Here is a 17013-nt window from a genome sequence, read left to right as displayed (position 1 = left end):
CTTGCGGTGCAGGAGACAACACCCAACCGAGCCACACCGGCCAGGATTCTTATATTTTCTTAATAGTTTAACACAAAAATTACAGTGTGGTGTTCTGCTGAATTCCCTTTCAGCCGGGAAATATGAAAATGAAAAGGAACTTAAGTTGATTTTGTTATCATTGGATTTAGCACTGATGTCAGCAAACCATGGCCCTTGGCCTAAATCTGCCCAGTTTTTGTATGGCTCATAATCTAAGACTGTTTTTAAAAAATTTTTAAAGGCTGTTTTAAAAAATTCAAAAGAAGAGGTGTATGTGTCATGACAGAGATTGCATGTGGCCCACAAAGCCCACAATATTCATTATCTGCCTTTTACAGGTTAGCCAGCCCTGCTCCATTCTGAGGAGGGACTGAATGAACAGGCTGCACATGCTACTTGGCTTCCATGGATGGAGGGAGGGAGGGATGGATGGAGGGAGGGATGGAGGGAGGGAGGGAGCACTGCGATCCAAGGAGCCCCACCCACTCCCTGTAACCACGACCCAACAGCTTCTCCCTTCTGCCCCAGTGCATTCCATCATCTGTCCATGAAAAGCCTGCACAGCCCCCAAAGCAAACACTGATGTTAAGTGGCTATAAGAACGCAAAGCAGTGCTTAGTATACTTCCCAGGAGTATAAATGAAGACAAATTCTCCAAGGAATCTAAGACAAAAAAACTGGTAGTGGTGGTGGTGGTGGCGTGGTGAGAGACTCAACTCATATAAGTTATAAGACAGTACAAATTTCAAACAAAAGCTAGAATAAAAAGTTTATAAATTAGACTGGTTTTCATCTTGTAAATCATTCAATGAAACTCCTATTGAGCCATTATAAGGTGCCTGTCTTCTGAAGTAAAAGAGGTATATTTGAGTGCCTCACAATTTCATTACAGAAATGTCTGTAGATAAAGGTATCTTCCCATTCCCAACTGCAGGGAACCCCGCCTTCTGTCCAAGCTCAGGCTTTCTGGGTGTGACCTCTCAAAGAGCTTCATATTAACGACATGGAAATTGCATTCGTCCAAAATGTAACTACTGCACCTAACTCCCCAGCACCTAGCAGTCTCTGCCACATAGTAAGAACTGTAAGAGTTACTGACCAACACATAGCTTTATGGTGAAGCTCCTGCGTCATTTGTTCCATTTTATAGAAAGTGAATAATCTTTTAGAACAGATTCAGTTCCTAAGGTAGCATTTGGCCCACATTTAATTATTAAGTGGTGGTTACCTCTGAAAGGGGTATATGTAGGGGCAGAAACTCATACATTGCTCTAGAGTTTTCTACATTATGAGTCTTTTATAATGAGAACTATATTCATAAATTACTAGCATTGAAATAAAAATACTAGAAGTGTTCCTGATTTGTAGGATAAAGAGGAATAAACTAGACAATCTTAAAGGTCCCTTCTAATTCTATGACATTGTAAGCTCTGTGCCAGATGAGGTAAGCTCTGAGTAACATGATGTAGACGATGTTAGATGATGTAGGCTCTGTGTAAGATAAGGTGTGGTTAATATCTTGCTCTAGTACTTGAAGGAAGAGAAATGGTACACATTAGAGCGTAACAATGGGGGAGAGGGACAAATGGGCTGATACTCAAAGTGGGTCAGTTATCTAAAAGTCTTATCACTTGTGTTAAACCAAGTAGATAGAAAGAACCTCCTGCCTCAGCGGCAGTCTAGTCTGAGCACTGGAAGCCTCAGTTCCCCTGACATACTAAGCACGAAAAGACTGCTTTAGGGGTAGGATAGGGGCCAATGAGAGAGGTGGTCAGGGAGGGTGGGAGGACAGTGACTGTGGGCTCCCAGGGTCCCACTGTGACACATATCATTATGAACAGGAGGAGCTCTAGAAAAAAAATAAATGAAAGGAAAACAGTTCACTGCTCTCAGCAGCTTAAAGTAAGAGAGCATTTTGCTTTCTCTGAAATGGAAACATTAAGTGGAGAGCAAGGGCAGTGAGTACAATAAACATTTATTGAGAACCCATTATAGGCCAAGCATTGTGCTCTGAGGATACAAAGATTATTAAGATATGGTCTCATAGGAAAATCAAACATATCAATATAAAACCCTGTGATTAGTACCCTTTCTAAAACTAAAATACAAAAATACAGAACTATGAAACATCTGGCCCTAAGGGTTTCTTAGAAAAAGAATTATGGACCTGCAAAACTGTTTTACTACTTGAAGATCACTGATAGTTATTAATAATCAAAAACATGCCCTGACCAGTTTGGCTCAGTGGATAGAGCGTCGGCCTGGGGACTCAAGGGTCCCAGGTTCAATTCCAGTCAAGGGCGTGTACCTTGGTTGCAGGCACATCCCCAGTAGGGGTTGTGCAGAAGGCAGCTGATCGATGTTTCTCTCTCATCGATGTTTCTAACTCTCTATCCCTCTCCCTTCTTCTCTGTAAAATAAAATCAATAAAATATATTAAAAAAACACAAAAACAAAAACACATATATACTATTATTATGTAATAGTATATAAACTATTGTTTTAAATGAAACAATTGTTTCATTATTGAAAGATCACCAGCAAATACTATTAATCTGAAACATACACTATTTATTATTGACTGTTATATTATCATTATATACTATTATTAACATGAATATGCAAAATCAATATGCTTTGTTAATTCCCTGGGAAGACTGAATAAAAGTATAAGATGCATTTCAGTTTAAAAACATTACTGGAAACAAGCAAGCAGGTCTGACCCTTGGGAGACAATAGGGGCCAACTTACGGATGTGGTTTCATTTCTATGTAATTCTTGGGAATGAAGCCATCTTTCCCATTGAGTTCTGCCTTGTACCAATTCTGATCACATTCTTCATTCAAAACCTAAAAAGAAGAAAAACACACACAATTATGTCCTTTTCACTCTTAAAAGGGCAGCCACTAAGGCAATTATGTTGCCGTTAGGTTTGTTTGTAAAAGGTGCTATTTGAAGTATTATCAGGTACATGGATGCAAGAAAATCTTCTTGAAATTTCAAGCATTATGTCAACCCTGAGAGTTAAAAAGAAAAAGGAACTGTCCCTGGAAATGAGAGTTCAGACTCCCAAGCATCTAGCATTAAACCTTCAGCAGAACAGCAGAAGGGAGGATGATGGGGAAAGTAACAGATCAGTTTGGGAGTGAAGATTCTAGAACACAGCAAACACTGAGTGAACAGACTCGGAAATGGGACCTGACTACTCCAGGTTTCCAGCAGTGACTCAGGTATGTTTTCAGATCCCCAACGAGTGTTCTCTCCAATCCTGCTCCCTGTGAGTTCCATGGATAGGCTAGGCCAGCGGTCGGCAAACTGCGGCCCCTTGAGTGTGTCTCTTCCACAAAATACCACATGCGGGCGCGCACGTACAGTGCAATTGAAACTTCGTGGCCACACTCAAGGGGCCAAAGAGCCGCATGTGGCTCGCGAGCCGCAGTTTGTCGACCACTGGGCTAGAACATGACTCTGTAATCTGTAGAGTATTGTATGTTGCAGGACAGATCTAGGTATAGAACAAAGGCCATCCTTTGAATTCTAGATTTCTAACAAACAGCAAAGGGCAGGAGGCATTTTTTAAAAATATGTTTTATTGATTTTTTTTACAGAGAGGAAGGGAGAGGGATAGAGAGTTAGAAACATCGATGAGAGAGAAACATCTATCAGCTGCCTCCTGCAAACCTCCCACTGGGAAGGTGCCCACAACCAAGGTACGTGCCCTTGGCCGGAATCAAACCTGGGACCTTTCAGTCCACAGGTCAATGCTCTATCCACTGAGCCCAACCAGTTAGGGCGGCAGGAGGCATTTTTAAAAAGTTGGTAACTTAAAGGAGAATATAGAAATGTGAGCCAAACTCCAAAATGATGAACCCAGAAAAATGCTGATGGACTAGTCAGTGGTAGTCAGTGTACACTACCCAGCAAAATTCTAAAAGGAAGTTGGTAAAATTCTTTTTTTTTAAATACATTTTATTGATTTTTTACAGAGAGGAAGGGAGAGAGATAGAGAGTCAGAAACATCGATGAGAGAGAAACTTCGATCAGCCGCCTTCTGCACATCCCCCACTGGGGATGTGACCGCAACCCATGTACATGCCCTTGACCGGAATCGAACCTGGGACCCCTCAGTCCGCAGGCCGACGCTCCATCCACTGAGCCAAACCGGTTTTGGCGAGGAAGTTGGTAAAATTCTTTACAAATGGTTTATTCAAGGTACCGAACAATGCTGTACTCATTGCCAAATTAGAACCTAGATTGCTTCAGAGTGTATGATGTGTATGTATAGGCATTTCAGAGTGAGACAGGACCTTAGATAAGACTGAGAGCTAACCAGCAAATAGCCCAGCATTAAATGAGCCTCACAGATAATTCTCTCATAACCAGAAGTTATGTCCTGAGGAGTTTTACAACACTGAGGCTGGTTAACCTTTGGCCCTGCCTGTAGGCGACTGAGTTTAAGTGGGCAAGATAAAGTGGTAAATTCTGCCAGTGTGAATTTGAGAGCTCAGAAAAAAATCAGCTACTGGTAAGCCCCATCAGCTTCCGTGGTGAAAAGTTGTTTCTTTTTAACGTTGCTTTTCCCTCAAAAAATTTTTATTTTATTGAATACTATGATGATACAAACTAATATATATCAAATGCATTCCTAATTTTAAAGTCTGCATTTCAAAAATAGTAACCTGTGCTGTAGCCAGCAAAGTTGTTCTGTTCTAGACAATTACAAAGCGCACACGGAAGATGATGGTTTGGGAGTGTCTTTAAGGCGCTCCCTGCTACGATGACACTGGCATGTCTGAGCAGTAAGGCTGAGCCACCAGCATCACAGAAGACGCTGTGACCTCCGGAGGCAGCTGCCACCCCACATACATCACAGCAGACTCAACAGCCTGAGGGCAAAGGCACTATTTTAAAAGCTGCTTAAAACCAAGATTTTATCTACCAAAAAGAAGGGGTTGAGAAAAACTGTGGCCTAGCAATTATATTATAAAGCATTATTTAATAATAATAATAATAAAAAACTTCAGGCTTATGAACAAATTTTTCAAAATGTCTTTAAAAGTCCTGAAACAATGAGTTGTATACTTACTCTAAAGATTTCTTGAAAGAACAGAGGAGAGTCAGGAGGTGATTAAGACCCATTGGTCATCAAAACAGAATAAGGTAATCACATGAAAAAGATTACTTATAATTTAAGGACAACTGTTTTATGGCAGAAGATCATACAGCAACAGAGTCTTCTTATCTTTACCAAGTGGCAAACCTGCCCCTAAAAAGTGCCCCCCCCATACACACACACACACACACACACACACTCCAGGGCAATTCCCAGACTTGGTACGAATTCAGAACTATGATTTTTTGCAGAACAAAATTATTACTTGGGCCTGGCTGGTGCGGCTCAGTGGTTGAGTGTTGACCTACGAACCAGAAGGTCACAGTTCGATTCCCAGTCAGGGCACATGCCCAGGTTGCAGGCTTGATCCCCAGTGTGGGGCATGCAGGAGGCAGCAGATCAATGATTCTCTCTTATCACTGATGTTTCTATCTCTCTCTCCTTCCTTCTGAAATCAATTAAAAATATTTTTTCATGTATAGGGCGTAATGTCACAGGAAAGTCATAGCATCCTGCCACCTGTGAAGAATAAGCCCAAGTTGCTGTTGGATGTGTTCTACACAGAGGAGCCATTCTTCAGGCACCCTGCTCTCTTCACACCCCAAAAAATATATTTTAAAAAAATTATTGGAGGGACATTGGGGGGGAGGGAGTAAGAACACATATCTAATATCTTAATCAATAAAGAAAAAAATTATTACTTGGTGTTTAATATGTTCCCCCCCCCAAGAATGCAGGAAAATATGGAATTAATGTGTTTATTAAAAAAAAAAAAGCCCAGCCAGTGTGGCTCAGTGGTTGAGCATCAACCTATGAACCAGGAGGTCAATGGGAGAAAAAGGGAGACATCTGTAATACTTTCAACAATAAAGATTAAAAAAAAGAGTGTCCCTGCTAACTGCAGGCCACCCTGGGAGTCAGGGGCCAGGTCTGCACACCCACCCGCTCCATTGGTACATCAGCTTTCACATGCAAGCCTTGCAGTTAGGATGGCATAATTTAAAAGACATTTTTAAAAGTAAGTTTTATTCACGTTTAAAACAGCAAAGGACACAAATTAACATAATTGAGTCTACTGTGGAGCAGAGAAAGGGCCAGAACTGTATGTGGACGAGTCTGCACCTACCTACAAAGACTGTTTAATTTGCTATGGTTTTAGATGAACGCTCACATCCCTCACAAGTGATTTTAAAAGCCTGATTAGAGTTCTGAGAATGAGGAAGCTGCCCCTGCCACCATTTCCCCACGACAGAAGGCAGGCAGCTTACTGTGCACTCGGTCAGTACCTCTTAACAAATAAATGGCTGAGTTCAACAACCAATTTTCATTCAGTTTTTGAAAATTCCAAGGAATGTTTTTACTATTACCCCACAGCTGCGTGTTCTATTCCACCTGCATTTTCCCTCGAGTTATGGCTCTGAAGCCACACAAAGCACTTTGGTTTAACGGAAGCAGATTGATCAAGAGATGAGGTTATGAAAGGAGGAAGAGAGAAGTTTCGATGAACAAGTTTGTCACAGCCCCCAAAATACAGAGGGAAGCAGAAAATAACACAGTGAGACTTCAGGAACCCCTACAGTGCTGACTTACCATCGCTACTCTCTGGGAAAAGACATTCTCAGAAATAAACTGTCTTCCCAGGGACAGCTCAGAGCAGTGGTTGCCAACCTTTCGGACCTCACGGACCACCGGTTGGTGACCGCTGGCTCAGAGCATTCCACATGTCTACTTGTCTATAGTATGTGGTTCTGGTAACATTAATTGCTCCTGCCCCTGTCCCTCACTCCAACCTGAGACTGTTCTAAAGGCAATGCAAATTCCCATCTACACCAAAACCAAATAGAAACTTTCCATATAGTTAAAAGAGAGAAAGAAAGAAAGAAAGAAAGGAGCTAGAGGTCAAAGGTTTAGGTCTCTGATCCATTAGGAGCACAGGACACAAGAGGATGAACACACGGATCCAAACGCCATGACAGTGAGCAAATGACCATTCTCTACATTTTGGTTTACCCAGCTATAAAGTGGCAACACTACCTGCCTCCAGGGCAACCGAGCAGATTCCATGAGAAAATGTAATCAGCGGCATAGCCAGCAGCACAGAGCCACACTCAAGCTGTCCTAGTGGACACGGACTTCCCCATAGTTACTCTGTTGCACACGTTAGCACTAGTATTAGAGCTAACAGAACACGGGGGCTCTGGGGCTGAGTTTCACCTTCATGAAGTTAGGTATGGTTGATGTAATGCTGCCCGTGGGCACTGACAGCCACATGGTAACACAGGACGAGGGCCCTGTTTTATTCTGAAAACACATGATTCTGTGCTGACTCACAAAAAGATTTTAAATGCAGAATTCAAGGATTATAATAGTTCATTCCCTTCCTCTCCCTTTTATACAATACTGGGAGACAAGAACTGCACTTAATATTCTACACAAATAGAAAAAGGTGTCTTTTAGTAAAATGGTAGATAAATAAGTATTTTGTTTGTAGGTTGCTGTCTTTTGAAATATTAAGACATTTTCTTGCCTGACTAATCTGTAGACAAACAAATAAGAAAAGGAATCATGATTTTTTTCTTTGTTAAAAACATAAGCTGTACAGTTGTGGAAGAGTAAGTAGTCCCAATAAACCTTTCAACATACACTCTAATTCTAACAGCTTGCATGGGTTCAACATTTCTTCGGGGAAAATTATTCAAAGTTTTATCAATTTGTGAAGCAATTTGTAAAAAGCATTTGTGCAGGAAAGATGGAAACAATTACATATTTAAGTTCTTACACACAGAAAATCCCAAAATACCACTTATAGCTGGTCTCTGCATCACAGAATTCAACATGAGCTGGCGAGGTCTCCCCAGCTCTTCAAAGGTCAATCAACCCCACAGAAAAAATACTGATATACTGCTATGACTTACATAGGCTTTTTAAAGACTTACTCTCTAAGAAAAATTCTCTCGGCCCTGGCTAGAATAACAGCCCTGGGAGAGCCATTTAAAATCAGTCTCTTCAGTTGCCCGTGTATACTGCATTAGAGACTATTAGAACGCTCTTTACTTAGGCTCCCTTAGTACGGATTACTGACTTGGCCTCAAACTACATTGATTCATTACTAACATTTTAAATAAGTGCTTTATAATCACCACCTCCATCTGTTACAGTTTTTGCTCAACATGAAAAACATCTTGGCTATGCTGCCTGTCTACTGTGTGCCAAATCATGAAAAACACCCACACTGCAGATAAGTTATTTTGAATTTTAATGATGAGATGACCAACTTAAAGGTAGTTTAATAATTAAAGTTCCTGGTCCTACCAGTAACCTTAAATTGTTTATCCAGGCACACAGAGAGCAACAGTTCTCAAGTTCACATTGCCAGGCCAGTCACCATGCTGAAAAAAAAAAAAAAACAACCAAAGAAAAGATACGCCAAGCACCACTGTTTGACCCAGTCAAGACTCCTGACAGGTAGTTGGTCCTTAAAGGCCAGAAATTGAGAAGAAATAAGATGCATTTTTGAAGTTTTAAAACTCTCCTAATATTGGCAGGTTTATAAAATTGTGTGTAAACATCAAATTATGCTGTTTTATTACATGGTTTAAGGAAAACCTATTCATTTAAAAAAGTATTTATGTAATGATATGAAATCAAGGGGGTAGTTTACGTTATGGTAATGACTTCTCTCAGCAAAAGTACAATATCTATGCCATGTTCCGTTTGAAATTGGTATTTCCACATGATTCATTTCTTTTGGGATCCAGGAGTCCTAAATCCTTGATTTTTTAATGCTATTTTCTTTTAGGAAACAATTCTATTTACCAAACTAAAGAAGTCCAAGTGCATTTGTTGGTCAAGTCTACCTTCTGATTACTAGTGACAGACACGATGGTGAGAGGTGCTAAGTTTTGCCCTTGAAACAATTTTAAAAGGAAAAGAATGAAAAAGAGGGAGGGAAGGAGAGAGGGGAAGGGAAAAAAATCCCCAAATTCCAAAACTTTCCACTGGTAAAATCATTCATCACTTTTATACGGCTGCCATTTGAACAGTACCTCCTTTCCTGTTGCCCAAGCTAGATTTTTCTACTTTCTCTAAGCAGCCACTACCAATGAGGGGGAGTTTGAAGAGGGAACACTGGATCAAGAGACCAAGGCCCACCAAATGTCCAGGCATCACAGTTTAAGGCTGAATTGGTTTTACCTCAATCTATTTAGTGCCCTAAATCAGTTTCAAATACCATTGTTTTTCCATTAAAAAGCCTTAACCCAAATTATCCTTAGCTTGGCTTTCCAGTTTATGTAATTTGGCCATGATCTACTGATCTGTCCGTCTCCCCCACTACTTCACTAAAGTGAACTCTTCAGTTCAGTTCAGCCAGTCAACTCCCCAGCCTCTAAGCACAGTGTACTTCTCTCATGTTTTCCTTCTGGTTGGATTGTCCTCTTCCTTAGATATTTGGATCTTTCAAGACTCAGTTCAGGACTTACAACATGTCTGGTCACTTGTCTCAGTTTCACCTTTACAGTATTTAATGGAGGACCATGGTCATTAATAACATATAATTCCTTTTGACATCTTTACTACCACTATTTTGTACTAACCAAATTCAGGATATTTCTTTTCTGATAAATAAACCAAATTGGATATTCTTATCAATTTCTCCAGATTCAGTTGTCAGTAAGAAAGCTGTTCATGATATTTTAAGAAAACAGGAAGGTTTGCCCTGGCCGGTTTGGTTCAGTGGATAGAGCATCAGCCTGCAAACTGAAAGGTCCTGGGTTCGATTCTGATCAAGGGCATATGCCTGGGTTGTGGGCTCGATCCCCAGTGGGGAGTGTGCAGGAGGCAGCCAATCAATGATTCTCTCTCATCACTGATGTTTCTATCTCTCCTTCTCCCTTCCTCGCTAAAATCAATAAAAGTAAAAAAAGAAAGGAAGAAAACAGGAAGGTAGTTCACACTTATGTGTTATTATTCCACCCAGATAGACCTAGAGGCAGTGAAACTTAAATGCACAGGCTATACCCCAAAACAAACTCTTTCTACCAAAGGGGTACCAAGAGTTTCCATTCAAAATAACTGTCTTTTGTGTTGTGTTGACTCAGGGAAGGCCTATTATTTTGGTGTAGTTGATTGCTGAACAGAAGAGTGAAATGCTCTCAGAATACCAGAATTTCAGCTGCAGACGGGGTACAGGAGGTAGAGAGACAAGAGACACAGAGATAGACATCAGGAAGTTTCAAGAAAATTCTGTGCATTTGAAAAATTCTGCAATCATTTGATGGCCTGTACTGGGCAAGTACCATGCAACGAGCCCGAGCCAGGTGAGCTGAGGACACATGGATCTGCCTCCCAAGGAGCTTAGAACCCAGTAAAGTGCTAGTTGCAACACCATGTGATGAGTGCCAGGAGAGAGGGAATTATGGGTACAATGGTAAGTATCAATTCAACAGAAAATATCTGAGTTCCAAACTCCGAGGAGAAAGACCTAACTCCCATTCAGGGATCCAGGAAAACTTCCTGGATGACGTGTGAACTAGCTTATATTCTTCGTTTGCATCTTTAGTTCTGCTCGGCCTGTGTAGGACTGTGAGTGGAATGAACGTGGCGGACTTACCAACTTGCTATCAAGCAAATGGAGAGATGAACTGTTCTCTTGGCCACACTGGTGGTGGCCATTCACTAATAGACTGGTTGAGCTTCCTGAAGTTGAAAAGCAAAACCGTTACTAATGGTTTCAGAACTTCCTAACTGGAAATAACCAAAATAATCTCAAATTTGGCTAATTCTTTACTTTAATAATGTATATTTAGCTACTGTCATTACCTTCTTTACTAACAGAAGGCTTTCAATCTTAGGTCAAATTCTACAACCCTTTCCTCAAAAACAAACAAAAAACCCCACAATAAAATAAAAATCAAAGCCTCTTAGGCCAAGGGAGCAGCAGTCACCCATTTCCTGACAATGCGCAAACCTGCTCACATTCACCAGGTCCGCCCTCCAGGATCTATCTACTCAGGCCCGTTGCTTCAGCATAATAAAATGAAACAGGAGCTCCAACACCCCCCTCAGTTGATGACAACAGAGTTTATTAAATTTCACTTGAGGCCTTATTGATTCAAGATGTGAACTAAAGGGTCTGTCAATTTACAGTCATTCTGTGACCCAAGAGCCATCTCCAAGAACATAACTGAAAGAAAAAACAAAGCAACATCAGTTACCGAGTTAATCGCCGACAGCTGCATAAGGAGCTATGCCTGAAAAACTTACGGCCAAGGGTCCTTACACCTAAAACGCTACCATTCTGACTTAAGAAAGCTACCCCCCACTGCATTTTCCATTTCGGAGGCAGTTAATCTAGCTTCAAATCAGGAGTCTGGTGGCAAAGAGGGACTGGGGATGAAGTCGCAAGTCCTCATCCTATTCCCAGGATGGAGGTGAATGCAGGCAATTAAACAGATCATTACAATACTAGAGTGAAAATGTGGATTAGCGTTCGTTTAAGTACAGGATTAGGGAACCGAAACCCAACTTGGAGGGAGGGGGACGCGGTCAGAGAGTGAATTTGAGGAGAGACCCACAGGATCTCCTGTGGTGTCTAGGCGAAAGGCTGCAGTATGCAAATGAGTGAGTTCACGCTGGTATGGTATGCTAAGGATGATAATCAGAAGTCACTCAACAGTGACATTCAGCTGTGCATTTTTTGAACACTCCACTGTCGGAGCACACTTTCCCTTTCCACTGAAGACTGGTGAGACCGGCCCCCTGGAGCAGAGAGGAGCAGGCCAGCGCAGCACAAAGCAGGCCGGAGCAGAGCATCTAGCCGCAGAGGGGCCTGCCCACTGGGCTGCCTCACAGCCATGCTGTATCACAACTGAACTGTTTTGCACGGAATAGTTGTTTTCACCACACATATTGCACACACACCCCCCCGCCCCCGCACTGGGCTGTGGGAATGAAGTGCAGGGAGACCAGGTGGGGACTGCTCTAGCTGTCCAGGTGAAAGATGACTGTGCTTGGACCGGGGTGGGGCAGTGCGGTTTGAGGTAAGGTGATAGAGTCAAGATATTTTTGGGAGGTGGAATCAAAAGGGATTGATGATTACATGTGGCTCAGTAATCTTCCTTCTTGACCACCATTTATTTCTGAAAAGCTTTGGAAAAACGTTTTTTATAGAGCTGATGGGTAATTTCTCTCTTTTAAAGCCACCAGGAATAAGACATTTTATTTTTATTTACTTAAATTTTAAATGTTTTATTGATTTTAGAGAGAGAGAAGAAGGGAGAGGAAGAGAGCAGGAGGTGGGGCGAAACATAGATTTGAGAGAGAAATATTGATCAGTTGCCTCTTGTATGTACCACAATCTGCGTATGTGCCCTGACCAGGAATCAAAATCGCGGCTTGCGGTGAATGGGATGATGCTCAACCAACTGAACCACACTAGCCAGAGCAGAAAGCATACTTTTAAAAGGTAGATGGTACCCCTGTGCTGGTATTTTCCACCTGCCTCCCCACATCCTACCCTTCTCTTTGTGTGCCCTGGATCTGTATGGACCACAAAGACAGGCTCTCTTGCTCTCTGGCTCCCAGGGGTACCACCAATGGAAAGGCCTGCAGAAGGCTCCCTCTGTGGAGGTGTCAGTGGACAGTCTTGGACCCTCAACTGAAGGTCGTAGCCCTACTGACCCAGTCCTTTCCTCCTCCACATTCTGGCACCTCCCTTCTGGCCCACTGTGTTCTTCAGGCCTTAAGAAGGTAACCTGGTTACTAATTCTGGGCACTGCATCATCCCTGGTGGTTTCCAGAGGAACCCTGCCCACACCTTGTAAACAATCTCGTTATTCAAGTCTCCTCAAATTAGCCAATTTAAGTGTGTCCTGGGTTTCCTACCGGGACCCTGACTGAAATTACCCTCAAATCAGTTCTATCTTTTGGAATTCATTAAGGAGATAGTTCTTACATAAAGTGACATTTGTCACAGGGCAAAAGCACTGAAGGAAGTACCCAAATTCTACCAACTACGTGGATAAAGAACTAAAAAAAAGAGCCTTGCTTTACAAGGTCCACAATGCTTAAGCAGCCAAATAATTCTGTTTATTATTGAGCTAGTTATGGGGAATTGAGAAAGGGGATAAAGGCATGAAAATCTAGGATCTGTAGTCTGTCATTACTAGATTGTCACAATGATTTGCAGGAACTACCTCTTTGAATTGCACTTGAGTTAATGTTTAAGTGTTTACTATACTGAAAGCATTGTGCTAGAAAGCTGCCATGGGAATTAAAAAAGACAGTTTCAATGGAAATTTTAAAAAAGGATGAAAGACACAGTTTCTGCCCTCAGAAGTGTTTATAAGCTAAGGGAACCATGTACACAAACAACAATAAAAGTACACAGTGAGTGGGCTAAGGGGAGCTGCTGCTGATGTGCTGGGTATGGAAGGCACAGCTACATTTCCAAATTAGCTTCATGGTCGATGCAGAAAATTCATGTCTGGAGGAACTAGAAAAAGGGCCACTTCAAAAGTGCAGGAATAGAGCAAGAACCTAAAGGTAGAGCAACTCAGAATATGTAAGCGGGCACGGTTTTTATTTTAACTAGTGTTCAATAAAGAGGGAATCATAGTTGTTTAATCACACTTTACTTGCTATCTCCTGACAGGTTACACATTGCCCCCTGTGATGGAGCTGTCAAATTTAAGTGACAAATGGTCATTACAGTCACTGTGGACAGTCACCTGCTGTAGGTAACCACTCTGGCAATGCTGCTCCACTGCCGGAAAGCAACTGCCTACAGGTTAAGATCAGCTACCCTGCCCGCTGCCTCCTCCACGCTGCTCGAGTGCCATCAGGAAAGCTGAAGAGTCTTAGAGAAATCTTCCAGGACAGGCCTTCATGTGGGCCTGCTTCGAACAACTAGACTGAGTAGCCCCGTTGTCTGTGTCTATCACTCCATGTGACAGACCTTCCCCTGCCTCCTCTTTCTGACGAGATCAGGCGCGTTCAGGGTGGTATGGCCGTAGACTGCCTCCTCTTTCTGAATGGCCGTATTGGCCGAGATGAAAACAAGCTAATACCGAGGGATGGTGGTGGGGTGGTAATGGTGAGAGTATAAAAAGACATAAGGTTTCACAAAAATCAACTGGTCATATGTATTAAACATCTGAGTCTTCATACGTATTAACCCAGTAATGCCATTCTTAGGACTGTATTCTAATAAAACAACCAAGAATGTATATTAAGACTCAGGGAGCAGACAAATACATAGTGAGCGTCCATTTTGAGTCGGGGGCTGTGCTTGGTCCTGGAGATACAATAAAGAAATGATCCTGCCCAGCTGGCATGGCTCAGCGGTTGAGCCTCGACCTATGAACCAGGAGGTCATGGTTTGAGTCCCCCTGTGCCCAGGTTGTGGGCTCAATCCCGTGTGTGTGTTTGTGTGCGTGCGTGCGTGTGCGCGCGTGCGCAGGAGGCGGTCAATCAATGATTCTCATCACTGACGAACATCGATCAGCCCCCTCCTGCACATCCCCCACTGGGGAAATGCCCGCAACCCAGGTACATGCCCTTGACCGGAATCGAACCTGGGACCCTTCAGTCCACAGGCCGACGCTCTATCCACTGAGCCAAACCGGTTTTGGCATATTTTTTTTAGAAAAGAAAGAAATGATCCTTACTTGCAGGTAGTTGACAGCAAGGAGGCAAGGTAATTACAACTTCAGGTATAGAAAGTTCTATGATGAAAAGTTCAGGGTGCTTTGTAGGAGAGCATAAGTTGGGGAGAACTAATCTAATCATGCATAGAGACAAGTGTCGTCAAAAGCTCACCTGGGCAGTGAAATTGCAACTGGAAGCCCTAGGTGTGAGTAGGTCTCAGCTAGGTTTGGGAGTGGCGATGAAGGACATGGATTAGAGAAGGCAGAAATATTCCAAGCAGAGGGGAGAACCTGAGCACAGTTTTGCAGATGGGAAGGGGTTTAACAGTCTAGAAGGAAATGCTGAATCCCAGGGGGTTATGTGAAGTGGAGCCATGGGGGCCTGAGACAGAGAACTAGGCCAGACTGTGCAGGGCTTTGACGGTAGAATAAGGATTCTGGGAAATTATGGACTGAATTTTTTCTTTAAGATCATGATCCTGGCTTTTGTGTGGCAGGCACATCTGAGAGAGACAAAAGTGGCAGCAGGGCTCCTGCATAAGCCAGGCGATAGAGAGAAATTTAGGCTAGGGTAGGGGGAATCTGACTGTTTTGAAGAGACTCTAAAATAAACATTAAAAAAACAACAACACCCATACACATTATTTCAAGACTCTAAATTCATTACTTCCCCCCAAAGGTGCTCCCTCTGTTTACAGAAGTGAACACAGTATAGGGTGAGATATCAAATTTAATGCCATTTCACACAACCAATTCAAATGGCTATATAATGTGCAGAAAAACTTTAGAATCTATGAAAAGACTCAATTTTAACTAGTATACCCAGACACATGCTTACTCAGTTATTACTGATACTTTTCTCTACTTCCACAAGTGACACAGGAGTCTATATTATAAGATCCCAAATATGGGCACTTTCATCAAGAAAAATGGACATTAATGTTCATGCCATGATAACTTTTTCTAAGGACCTCTCTAATGGACTGGAGACAAATATAGCTGTTGTTAACAGGCAGGCTGGATGAACCACCCCTCCTTTTACTGTTGGAATGGAGGCCTCTCCAACAATTAACTAGCTTTTGTGACCTCCTTCAGGCAGCTGCACAGCTCAGAGACAGCAGGCTGCGGAGCGGACTGGGCGGGACTGAGAACCCTGCTGCTCAGGCTCGTACCATCAAAAAAAGACAAGCCTAGCCCTGCTCCGCCTATTAGTTTTATCTCTTTAAGCACCTACACACTGTTCCCTGGAAAACCAGCACTTTCATCCCACAGAAACGTCACAACCTGCAGAGAACTGAGGAACTAAAAGGACTAAATAATAGGATGTATTAATGCAAACAATGGGTCTGTCAGACCCTCAATTCCAGGCTACAAGAACGTCCTGATCTCATGTAGCATTTCAAGTGGGAAACTGGTGTACCACTTCAAGATTCTGGGTCAGCCCCGGAATTAACAGAGCAGCAACATCCGTGCTACCTGGCAATGCAAGGGGATCTAAGCATATAGGATTCACTCTTTTGCCCATGGTAACAAGTAGTTTTCCAAGTCACAAAAATGATCAGAATTATGATTACCTAAGTATGACTGTCTGCAGCCACAGAATGGTGTCATCAAACCTTTATAATCCACATTCGTGTGGTAAAAGAGTATTAATGTCATGAATAGGTCTGCATAATCCTCCTATCTAATAAAAGAGAAACATGATAATTGGCGTACGACCGCTACCCTTCCCATTGGCTAATCAGGGCAATATGCAAATTAACTGCCAGCCAAGATGGTGGCCAGCAGCCAGGCAGCTTGAAACTAACAAGAGGCTTGCTTGCTTCAGTGATGGAGGAAACCATCCTTCCCCACCTGCCTTGCAGGCCTCTGAGCCTGCAGTTTGAAACATTTTAACAAGCCTGCAGTTTGAAACATTTTAACAAATATAGAAGTTAAACAAAACCCCAGAAACCTGCTTTTAATGAACCCGGGATCTCAGAGCTGGAGTTGATACAGAGTTTCGATTATAGAACTGAAACAAACCAGATACCTTCTTTCAGCAGCGGAGGCCTAAGAGCTGGAGCCTCAGAGCTAAAGCTGGCCCAGAATAAAAAAGAAAAAAAGGAGCAGTTGGGAGCTTCCGTCACCTGCCAGCATGAAAACAGCCCTCAGCCCCTCACTCAGACTGGCCAGGCACCCCAGTGGGGACCCCCACCCTGAAGGGTGTGTGACCAGATGCAAACAGCCATA

The 17013-nt window shown here is 42.5% G+C and overlaps 1 protein-coding gene across 2 annotated transcripts in view; it reads right to left on the bottom strand.

Annotated features, from left to right (window-relative positions):
- GRB2 (growth factor receptor bound protein 2) overlaps nt 1-17013 on the bottom strand; it is a 55779-nt gene that overhangs the window by 10385 nt on the left and 28381 nt on the right. For both annotated transcript variants that reach the window (XM_006762768.2, XM_015563290.1), the window contains exon 2: nt 2773-2870. In XM_006762768.2, the coding sequence (XP_006762831.1) occupies nt 2773-2870 (98 nt within the window). The remainder of the gene's footprint in view (nt 1-2772; nt 2871-17013) is intronic.

This window comes from Myotis davidii, unplaced genomic scaffold, assembly GCF_000327345.1.
Source record: "Myotis davidii unplaced genomic scaffold, ASM32734v1 scaffold539, whole genome shotgun sequence".
NCBI lineage: Eukaryota > Metazoa > Chordata > Mammalia > Chiroptera > Vespertilionidae > Myotis > Myotis davidii.
Note: the sequence above shows the minus strand (reverse complement) of the source record. Positions and strands in the feature narration are given on the sequence as shown.